The sequence below is a fragment of the Arachis duranensis genome, chromosome 9 (assembly GCF_000817695.3).
Source record: "Arachis duranensis cultivar V14167 chromosome 9, aradu.V14167.gnm2.J7QH, whole genome shotgun sequence".
Lineage (NCBI taxonomy): Eukaryota > Viridiplantae > Streptophyta > Magnoliopsida > Fabales > Fabaceae > Arachis > Arachis duranensis.
In genome coordinates, this window is record NC_029780.3 from 104884345 (window position 1) to 104896689 (window position 12345).

The 12345-nt window shown below is 34.6% G+C and overlaps 1 protein-coding gene across 1 annotated transcript; it reads left to right on the forward strand.

The window, feature by feature from the left end:
• Positions 1 to 833: 833 nt before the first annotated feature.
• Positions 834 to 2128, forward strand: LOC107466639 (zinc finger protein ZAT5). The gene has a single exon (XM_016085634.3). It carries the CDS (start codon positions 882 to 884, stop codon positions 1947 to 1949), a length of 1068 nt encoding a protein of 355 aa, XP_015941120.1. The 5' UTR covers positions 834 to 881; the 3' UTR covers positions 1950 to 2128.
• Positions 2129 to 12345: the final 10217 nt, after the last annotated feature.

Consider the following 12345-nt stretch of genomic DNA (forward strand, 5'->3'; position numbering starts at 1 on the left):
TTAATATAAAATATGGTGTAGATGTTTTCCGATATATACAATTGTGATTTAATAGTTGAATCGATGAAATATACATCTTATAAAAATGGTAATGTCAGAAAAATGAAAAATAATAAGTCCAAACAGCTTAAATTTATTTATTACAGAATATATTAAATAAAATAAAAAATAATAAATTTTGTCGATTTTTGACTAATATTTTTTAATTATCAAATATTTTCGATAATTAATTTGGCCTATTGTAATTTACAGGTTAACTAAATTAGTCTCTCCAAATTAATTAATATTATTCATCAGCGTAGGTCAAACTAATTTGACTGGCACATACAATTTGAGAAACCAAATTAAATATTTAATGGGATGTATTTTTTGAAGGAGCAAATAAATAAGTAGTATAATGAAAATAAATAGAAGAGAAGAATGGTTGAGTTAGTTTGATTGATATGGTGGAAGTGCGTTGGCAAAGTGTGAGAAAGAGAGTGTGGGACGGACTATGTGCTGAAGAAACCAGTCCTTCAATTTTCTTGTCTTCCAATCTGTTAACACTAACCATATTTGGTCACTTTCTGTTAATCACGTTTATTTTTGGCTCTATCCTTAGAGTGCTATATTCCCTCCCCTCTCAATTCCTAAATCATTCTATAATTAAACATCTCCCACATAGCATAACTTAGATATTGCACGCCTAATTCACACTCACTTTGACTCATCCCTTAAACACATATCATCAATATATAAATAACCAACCCCTTAAACTCTTGTTTTCCTCTGCTTCCTTACAACTCTCCTAGCCTCTCTTCTCTTCTCTTTTCTCTCTTCTCTCTTCTCTCTATCTCTCTTTCTTTTAAGGTTTCTCTTCCTTCCCCACGGTGAGGACCATCATGGAAACACCAGAGGAACTCACCTTGGGTTCCAAAGACCATACCAACATCGTCAAAGGCAAGAGAACAAAGAGGGTAAGGCCTCAATCCCCCATCCCCTTCTCCATCACGGCAGCAGAAGAAGAAGGAGGGGAGAATAATATACCATCGCAACAACAAGAAGAAGAAAAAGAAGATATTATTTACAATGCGAATGCGAATGGCAACACAGCAACTACTTCTTCCGTGGGTCCACGAGACAGCACGGAAGAAGAGGAGGACATGGCCAACTGCCTCATCCTGTTAGCACAAGGACAATCCAGGGAATCCCCAAGACGCCCGGCCGCCGTAGCAGAAGAAGAAGGAGGAGGAACAAGCTACAACAAGTACAGCAGTAGGAAGTTTCTAGAAGCTGCCGGAGTCGGCGTTGGGTACGGAGGAGGAAGAACAGGAGGATATTATGTATACGAGTGCAAAACATGTAACAGGACATTTCCATCTTTTCAAGCACTTGGTGGACACAGGGCAAGCCACAAGAAACCCAAGGCCGCCATTCCTGCAATCTCCATTCACCAAGAAAGAAAACAACCACCGCCATTGTTCTCCTCCGACGAAGAAGAGTTCCAATTCAAGAACACCACCGCCAACAAATCAAGCTTCCTCCAGTTGAACACAAGAGGGAATAATTTGTATAGCAATAACAATAACAAATCCAAGGTTCACGAATGTTCCATTTGCGGAGCTGAATTTACATCTGGACAGGCACTTGGTGGACATATGAGGCGGCACCGAGCTCCGGTGGGGACTAACACTAACACTAACACTAACACCACGCTTTCGCTGACCACCACCACCACGGCGGCCGCGATGGAAGCAGATGAGGAGCAGCCTAAGAAGAAGACGAAGGTGTTGTCTTTGGATTTGGATCTCAACCTTCCGGCACCGGAAGATCAAGATCAAAGGGAATCCAAGTTTGCCTTTGTATCCAAGCAACCACCAACGCAACCGCAACCGCAACCGCAGAAGCAGCAACCACAAACAAGTCTTGTCTTCTCTACTACACCAGCTTTGGTGGATTGTCATTACTGAACAGGGAAACTAAAAAGTTTGAAAATTTATTGGCATTCATTCAATTCATTCATCATGTGAAAGAATTAAGAACAACATTTTTTTTTGTTTAGCAATACATTATTGATTTGTTTGTATGTATGTATGATTAACTGATTATACACACATACACATTTGAAAAGATTTTACAATCATTCCTTTGATCCTTTACCAACTTGAATTAAGCACCTGGAATAATCATTATGGTGACTTCATCAGTTGTTTAATTCATTGAAAGTTTAAAAAAAAAAAATCATAATTTTTGTTCTCTGGATAAGTCCTCTATACAACTCATGGATAGCTCATGTTGGCTACTCTCTTTTTTTCTGTTTTTTATTTTCTTTTTTTGGCTATTTTTCAGTGCCACAGAATATGATGTATTAAATATTAATACCCTTATTGTTACTACAAAGAGAGAGATAGAGGCATATAGCTCATAGGTTATTGGTACTGTCCCAAAAGTCTTTGTTTAATTTTCATTGTTATTGTGCACAAGAAACCTTTTCTACTCTCTGTTTGGATAAATAGCTGCATATTCATTAATTCATTTATTATATTTTTATTTCTAGTGTTTAAAAGTTATATATAAATCAATAATAAGTAACTGTAAATATAATTAGAATGTGTATATATTAAATATGATTTAGAAGTGAGTGTCCTCTTGGTCATGGAAATAGAATAAAAATATGGAAAGCCAGTGAGTAAATGCTATTCTCACATGAATCCTAACAGTCCTTTCTCTTCCTTTATAACATTATGTTGCCATTAATCTTTTTCGAAAAAAATAATGTTACTCGGTCTTATTTTATTCAGTTATTTTTGTTGTTTTCTTTTGCTTGCTTCTTCTCTTGTGCTAGTTAATTGCCTAATCATTACACCTCAGCATGAAACCACATCCATCACACTTCACAATTCACAAGCCTATAAATTTCTCCACTGGATTCTGATCTCAACCTTGCCTTAAATATACAGCTAATAAATACATGTACCAAAGTTGAATCATTAGATCAAACCCACAAGCTATGAGAAAGTAGTTAATAAGATTTGAGTCATTATTTAATTTTTAAAATTTTTTTATGCTGATGATTTCCCTTTCTTTTCGATAAAGTAAGAAGAGAAAGGCGTTGAAGAAAACTTAATTCCTCATCCACAAGTAGAGATTTACACTCAACCTATTATTATTATTAGTAGGGCCATTTTGTTTTAGAAGTTCAATATTCAAAAGGCTTCATATCCATAAAGAGCTTTTTATATTTCGTTAAATGCATCAAAAGTCAGAATTCATGTTGCATGAGATTATGTAAGTGCAATTAAGTTAGGTATTGAGGATTTAATTTATCTAATTACTAATCAAATATTGAACAAATTAAAAGAAATAAAATGAAAGAAGAGATAGGAGCGAGCATGATGGGGGCAAAGGGTTTTTAACTAGTTTAGTTAATTGGTTTTCAATTTGGAAAAGTATAGCAGCCCACTAGCTAAGAATTGAATAACTCAATTAATAATGATTAATTTTAAATTATCTTTTAAATTTAAATTTTGATTTTTTTTGTGACTTTGTATTTTTTGTTGACTAATTTAAATTTTGATTAATTAACATTAATAGCATTTTTGAATCAAAACTTACCCTAATTTATTTTTACTTTCACTCACCATTCACTACACAAAACCACAAATCCTAATCCTTCTTTCCAATGCCCCACACTGTCGCAGTTTCGTCCTTGCGCCACTAGCGTTGCCGCAACACCGTCCTTGCGCGCCATCGCCAGTCATCCTTGCATCCTTCTCCACCACCTCATCTGCCGTTCGTGCAGGAAAGACAGCCACCATTGCGCTTCTACTTCACCCTCCTCGCGTCCCATCGCGACTCCTTATCGCTCGCCACTCGCACCCCACGACTCTCCATCCGTCGCGACGCAGCCACCACCAGGTCCCCATTCGCGACGTGCGATTAATTACTCTGATCCATATGGAAACTCCTCCACTCGTCGCAACACGCCACCGCGAGTCCTCCTAATGTCCACTCAACACCGTCCAAGACATCGTCGCCGGCCACCCTGCGGCTCTTTTTCTCCTTCTCCTATTTGGTTTTGAATGATTTTTTTAACTAGTTTTTTATGTTTCTTTTTTCTACATTTCAGATGATTCTTTTATTAGTTTTGGATGATTCTTTTTTTTTTATGTTTTGTATGTTTTTTTTCTTAAGATTTGGATGATTCTTTATCTTATGTTTTGGTGCTTTTTATTTTTTGGAGTTTCGAAGTTTTTTTTTTTGAAAAGAGGAATTAGTGTTTGCGTAATAAATAGTAAAAGGTAAGTTAGAGTAAAAAGAGATAATTAATAATAATTAATTTTATATCTTTTAAAAAATTAAATAACTACTAATTAATGACAATTAATGTTATTAATTAATATATAATATAATTCAAAAATATTTGTTGGCTTATTGTTGGCTAGACCCTTTTTGGTTTTCTAGCGGGATTCTATCATTTTAATATGGTTGTGGAATTTAAATTAATTTTTCAATTGACGTTTCAATAATCTCTTATAATAAACCATCTTACTGCAAGTTTTCGCTTTAAAAGAGGGATGTCGTCATCGGATAGGTGCCCAAGATGTCTTTCTAATTAGGAATCGGTTTTACATTATATTTGGGATTGCCCAGAAGCTCAGCTTGTATGGCATAGGTTGGATATTTCTTGTCATCCTTTAGATTTGAAGAACTGGTTCTTGTTTCATAGCAGAAATCATCCGTTCATGTTCTTTTCGGGACTTTGGTGGATATGGCGAGTTAGGAATAATGACATCTTTAATTCTCATGAAACTTGGCCTCCGGAAAAAGCGATTTGTTTGGCATTAACTTCAGAAAAGGAGTTTAGAAATATTTTTGAATTACAACGTATGTCCCTTTCCTCTACTCTAAATAGTTTTTGGAATTTTCCATCCATTAGTACTTTTAAGATTAATTGTGATGCTAGTTATCTTGGTTCGGGTGATAGTGTTGGTTTTGCTTGTGTTATTAGAGATTGTAATGGAAGTTGGCAAAGGGAGTGTTTGGAAATGATTGAGAGTAATAGTATTTTCAAGGGGAATTGTTTGCTATTTGGAGAGGATATCTCTTAGTTTGGGATGTGGGTCAACGAGATGTTATTTGTGAGACGGATTGTGTAGAAGCATTTAATCTTGTTACTAATCACCAAGATGATTTTGGGTTTATTGATCCATTGGTACTCAAAATAAGAGATATCATGCATTGGAATTAGCGTGCTAACTTTCGTTTGATTATGAGAGATACAAACACGGTGACAGATAATATAGTAAAGATGACGATGAAGTTACAATTTTCTCATGTAGAGCTTCTTTCATTTTGGAAAGAGTTTAAGAGTAGTCTTAAAAAGAACTATTCCTCTATTTAAATATATCGTTTGTTTTGTTTTATTTTGTTTAATTTATTTCAGTTAAAAAAAACCATCAAGTTTCCTTTAAAAATGGTGAACAATGAAATGAAAAAAAAAAAGAATAATTTTTATGGTTTTTGAGAGTGGGATGAAATTGACCAATTCTTCGATCGGATTATAACTAGAAATGGGCTATTAAATTAGGCTACTTTTAGCTAAATTCGATTGTTAGTCAATCAATTAAAAATAAAAAAATAATAAATTAATTGAACCATTTGATTTTTTAAATGATTAACCGGTTTAAATTAATAAAATAAAAAAATTATTTTTTTAAAATATTATATAAATATATTATTTTATTGTATTTAATTAGTTAGTTTGGTTTACTTGTTTATTTGTCAAATGACAAATAAATTAACTATTTAGTTCAAATTAATTAATTACTATCACCGCAAGCTTTATGTAACATATTTTAAAAATATTATTTCGTATATTAAAATTAGTCACAAATATATTTATATATAAATATATGGATAATTTAATTTATTTTTAATATATATTTATATTTTAATATGTATTTTATATTAATAAATAATTTTAATAATTGATTTCAATATACATATATAACATAGTAGAACAGATTTTAATCTATGTATGTCAATAGTTAAGTTCTACTTTTGATTCATCAAGTTCATCTGCAGAGAGTGCTCAGTACTTTACCTTAAATGAATATATTCAACTACTACATACATAAATTAAATTCTCCAAGCTAATTAAGGAGCATGAACCCATCTTTTATTAAGAATATTTTCACTCTCGTATTTATTTGGTTGACCAAGCATTTTGCTTTTCAATAGAAAACCCTAGTTGCACTGCTATTGCAGACCTTGCTTGCTCGTGCACACTGCACTTGCAGCTATAAGCCATTACTAATATTTTAATTTATTATTTTATAGTAGACAAAAGCTTAATTTTGAAGCACACTTTGCCTTTAGGTTTATTATTATTTAGATTACAATATATATAGATATATAACTAGAAAACGAGTATACCCATAACTACTTGTAGTGGCAAAGGGTAATATATACGTAGAGTATACACAATACAACAGTCTTCAATATACTTTGCCTCTACCCCACTTTACCTCCTTTATCTGTTACTTCCAAGTTTACTACGAACATGATTCTCCATATCCTAACTAAACATTTAGTTAATCATTGCTTACGTAATAGGTTTTTCTTAATTATATTTTCATCCCAAACTACCCAATCTTGAGTTTTTTTTTTCTCTTTTCTTTGCTGTGTTTATGGTTCTTAATATGCTAAACAGACAATCAATTTAGTCTTTAAAATAATATTGTTAATATAAATAATGCTAAAAAAATCTAGCACTATAACCGTTAATTTCAGTTAATATTATACCAAGTTATCAAATAAGTTCATTATAAAACTCACTAAAAAATTTTTTATTGAGTTTGAATTTTAAATATTTTTTCTAATTGAATATCAAATCTTTTGTTTTAAAAATTTGGGATTCTTTTTCAGTTTTTCTTGTGTTGAATGTTTGTTATAACGTTGATTCCAAAGATTTTTTCTATTAATAATTATATTAAAATATATTGTTGATGACACGTCTTGTATAACTTTCTTTTCCAAAGTGCGTGAACTATCATAAAATAAATATTTTCTTTTAACATGAGAAAAACAAAACAGTTTACATTATTAGATGGTTTAGAACGATGATTAGCGAATATGATTACTCAACAAATATTTTTTAAGGAAATTTTTTATTATTTTTAACAATGAAAAAAATTTATTTTGCTTTTTCTCTTAATCAATTCTGATTCATTAAACCATCAATATCACAGCTTGAACGGTTTAGGGTATAAAATTTTCTTCCTGATATGGTGAACGTAGAGAACCACTAAACTGTGATTCAAATTGAAAAAGTTGTGAATTAAAATCTAATCCAATTTTTCTATTTTCTTTTTTTCCTTATTTTTTCTTTCAACATTTTCTTTTCCCATTTTTACTTCTTCCTTCAAACTCATCAAATAGAGTTTGATGAGAGGCTATTTCTCAAGATTATTCTTTCTTGGTGAACATAGCTGTTCCGATCAACGAGTTGGAAGGAAGAAGATCTGAATCCTTATTACTCTGTGATTCATTGATTTCTTAAAATGGCAGACATGGTAAACACATCCTTGAATGATGATTTTCAATATCAATCAAATCCTATTTTTTCCATCCTAGAAAAGATCTAGATAGTAGAGATCGTGGAACTACATTGGCATGCTCTCATTGTAACAAGAAAGGCCACACAGAAGATGTGTACTATAAGAAGCAGGGTACTCCTCTCATTTCTATCAACGGCAGCAACATAACACCACCATTAATCACGTGATCACTAAGGGGCATGATGCTATACAGTTACAAACAATCCTAACTCAATTGTCTCCAAAAGAACACTGGAATATCAATATCTGAATTCACTCCAGAGTAAAGATTTGTCTTGTTAGAGTTGATCAAAGACAAGAGTAAGCAGCAACAATCTTATAATACAAACCAAATTTTGACTAATTCGATTCAGACCTCCACTCCAGGTAAAACCATTACATTACATTTTAATGCGAGAATTATGAGTATTATCACTCCAAAATCTGCACTATGGGTCATTGACTCCGATGCAATAGAGCATGTAACTTTTGACTTAAAAGATTTTGCAAGCTTTCAAAATATTGATCCAATCAATGTGATATTGCCAAATGGGACCAAAACTGTTAGCACCATCATAGGCACAATCACATTCTCTAAAATTTTTTTCTCAAAAATGTTTTATACATTCCTTCTTTTGATTTTAAATTGATCTTTGTGTCGAAATTAACCTCAAAATTACATTGTCAACTGTTAAATGATAAGTGCTGTGAGACGATCCACATAAAAAAATGATTGACATTGCTGATTGTATAGAAGGGTTATATACAATGAATAGAGAACCAAAGTTCTCTCACTTTTCCCTTCCTCTAACAAAACAATCTTCATTAGCGGCAATTACGACTACTACTCATGCCACAACACCTTCACACAATGAGCCCAACAATATTTGGCATCTTAGATTAGGACACATACCCATGCATAAATTGATTTTACTGAAGAAGTATTATCCTTTTATAGACTGTATTGCTTCAAAACTTCCTTGTGACTTATGTCATTTTGCAAAACAAAAGAAATTATCTTTTGATCTTAGTACAACTGAAATAAAAAGATTGTTTTGACTTAGTTTATATGGATATCTGGGGTCCTATTTCTGTTCCTTCCAATAAAGGACATAGGTATTTTTTTACTGTGGTGGATGGCAAGAACAGATTTTTACTTGAATTTTTTTTGAAAATCAAATCTGAAGCATCACAATTGGTTATTAATTTTGTGAATTTTGGCAAAGTCCAATTTGAAAAACAAGTTAAATGTATAAGAACTGACAATGAGCCATAATTTACTCAAATTCTTTTTTGCATCAACTAGAATTTTACACCAAACTTGTTGTGTAGAAACACCAGAGCAAAACGGGATTATAGAGAGAAAATACCAGCATATTTTAGGTGTTGCTAGATCACTACTATTTCAATAAGAAATTTCACATTGTTTTTGGCAATAAACAATTGCTTATGCTATTCACCTAATTAATAGGCTGCCCAACACTAAACTGGATAATGCTAGTCCTTACAAGTTTTTGTATGGTAACTTACCTGACCTTTCATATTTAAGACTATTTGGTTATCTTACATATGCCTCCATATTAACAAATTCAAGAACAAAATTAGACCCAAGAGCCAGAAAAACAGCTTTTCTCGGTTTTAAATTAAGAACAAAGGGCTTTCGACTTATTGATTTAAAATCAAAAGAAATTTTCATATCCAACAATGTAACTTTCTATGAAACTCAATTTCCATTTTTACACTCCACTAGCACTGACATTTCTGCAGTACCCACTCGTACTCCACAATGCATTGATCTTTTTCAATATGATACACTATCCACACATCATTCGCAATCACCCACACATACCACACTCACATATTCAAATGAATATTTCTCAAGCTCAATACACTCACCAATTTTCTCCCACACCATTGCACCCATTACCACACCATACACTAACAATGCACCTGTATCACAACACTCTGACATCACACATGACTGCATCACTAGAAAATCTGAAACAGTCAAGAAATTGCCTGCTTATTTGAAGGACTATCATTGTATAATAACCCACGCAGCTCACTCTAGCAGCTTTGCCAACTCTAACTCTTTATATCCTATCTCACAACACTTGTCATATGATAAACTAACCCCAAAATATAAGTCACTTTCTCTAGCCATCACCTCAAATCTAGAACCTAGTACTTATGAGGAAGCAGCTGCACATGAATGTTGGAGAAAGACAATACAAGATGAATTGACAGCTCTAGATCAGAACAAAATTTGGTGTCTCACTGAACTCCCAAAAGGCAAGAAAGTTGTGGGTTGCAAATGGATTTTTCGAGTAAAATTCAATCCCGATGGCGCCATAGAAAGGCACAAAGCGAGGCTAGTTGTAAAAGGATTCACTCAAGTGCAAGGAGTAGATTATGGTGATACTTTTAGTCCAGTTGTCAAAATGACTACCCTACAAGTAATGTTAGCATTAGCAGCTGCAAAGAAATGGCATTTGAAATAGCTGGACGTCAATACTGTCTTCCTTCATGGAGATTTGGACAAGAAAATTTATATGAAGATACCACCCGGTTTGGCTGTGTCACAACCAGGTTTGGTTTGTAAATTGCAAAAGTCTCTATATGGGCTTAAGCAAGCAAGTAGGCAATGGAATATTAAGCTCACTCAGATTCTTGTGGATGCTGGTTATAAGCAATTTTTTTATGATACTCTTCATCAAGAAACAATCTGAAAGCTTCACTGCCATTCTAGTATATGTTGATGACTTAGTTTTAACCGGAAATGACATTGGCAAAATCAATTCCATCAAGAAAAATTTGGATGACAAATTCAAAATAAAAGATCTTGGTGATCTCAAATACTTCTTGGAAATTGGAAGTAGCACGCTCTAACTCTGGAATTCATATTTATCAGCGGAAGTACACCATGGACCTTCTCAGGGATTTTGGTTATCTAGATTGCAAGCCTCTCTTTATCCCATTTGATTATAGTTAGAAACTCTCAAAGGAATCAGCTACCATTTTAACAGACAACACTATTTATAGATAACTTATCGACCGACTCCTTTACCTCACAAACACTAGACCCGATATCTCTTATGCTGTGGGACGTTTGAGCCAATTTTTGGACTATGCAACCACCATTTTCCACTTACAGACTGCTTTTTACGTACTTTGATATTTAAAAGGCCGAGCTGCAACCGGTCTATTCTTCTCCTATACTTCTAATCTGCATCTCACTGGATTTGCCGATGCTAGGCTACCTGTGCCGATACTCGTCGCTCCGTTTTCAGTTATTGCTTCATGCTTGAGAACTCTCGTTAGCTGGGAGAGTAAGAAGCAAACCACAGTTACCAAGTCCTCTGCAAAAGCTGAATATATCTCTTTTGTTATTGCCACTTGTGAAGCTAGTTGGTTATCTTTTTTAATGGATTTCATTGGTTTGCCACTTCAAAAGTCTATCACTTTATTCTGTAACAACTAGTCAGTCATTCACATTGCCAATTATCCCATCTTTTATGAAAGAACCTGTTCATATCCTGGGTCGAGTTGTCCGACCCGGGATGTTCTACAGACAAAGCGACCGACCTCTTCAGGTCAGGACAATCCGACCTCTTCTCAAAGAGCTCGGTCAAGGCACGAGAAAGCCCAAACAAAGGGCCCAAATAGAGGAACACGTCCCAGGTCCTAAGGCAGCCCAAGCCTATAAGAGAAGGGCGGTTCTATTGAAGATAAGATGACCTCACTTGAAGATAAGATAAAGATAAGATAAGATAACTAACTTATCTTATCCACAGGAGGCCACATTTCACCATTATAAATACACTATAACACCCAGGTATAACTCATATTTTGATCCTACTCAATACCTGCTTAATACCCTTGCTAACTTAAGCATCGAAGTCCCTTGCAGGTACCCCCTACCCTCCGGGGACGAAGGATCAACAGCACTTTCAGTTCCACAAGTTGGACACACCAGCTCCGGCCGCTATACACCTGCCGGACATGTCGGCTCTGACCAACATAGAAGATCTCGACCGAGATCGACCCACAGTTTCAGGTAACGCCCGGAACATTGGCGCCATTGCCGGGGACTTGGAAGTCATCCCATCACCATGGCGGACAACCATGACAACGACCACGACTCAGATTTGGAAGATAGAATGCCGCACAAGAACACGGATGCTATACTTAAAGATACTCCGGAATCCAATGGAGACAAAAATTCATCAAATCCAAGGGTGATAGAAGCACTTCAAAATCGATTAAAGCAACTTGAGAAAGAAGCCCAACATCAACGCGAAAAAGAAGAGGATCTATATCGGGAGATAAGGCGGCGCCGAGAATTAGAAGATAAGCTTATGAAACTCGAAGCTGATCTCAAAACTAAAGCTACTCGATCCACCCCAGAGGATAGCTCCCACAAAGATCAAGATCCATTCACCAGGGAAATTATGAAGACTAAAATCCCAAAAGATTTCAAACTTCCGGATATGACTCTGTATGACGGCACCTCGGACCCCAACCATCATCTCAGCAACTTCAGAAGTAGAATGTACCTCACTGACACCTCAGATGTAGTTCGTTGCAAAGCCTTTCCAACAACTCTTACCAAGATAGCCATTAGATGGTTCGACAACCTACCTCCAAAATCCATCTCAAGTTTCGACGACCTGGCCAAAAAGTTTCTGGCCCAATTTTCCATACAAAAAGACAAAGCCAAACACGCACCCAGTCTACTAGGGATCAAGCAAGGAGATCGGGAGAG

Excerpts from the sequence above, each read along its gene's own strand:
- LOC107466639 (XM_016085634.3), top strand. The coding sequence starts at position 882 with ATGGAAACACCAGAGGAACTCACCTTGGGTTCCAAAGACCATACCAAC.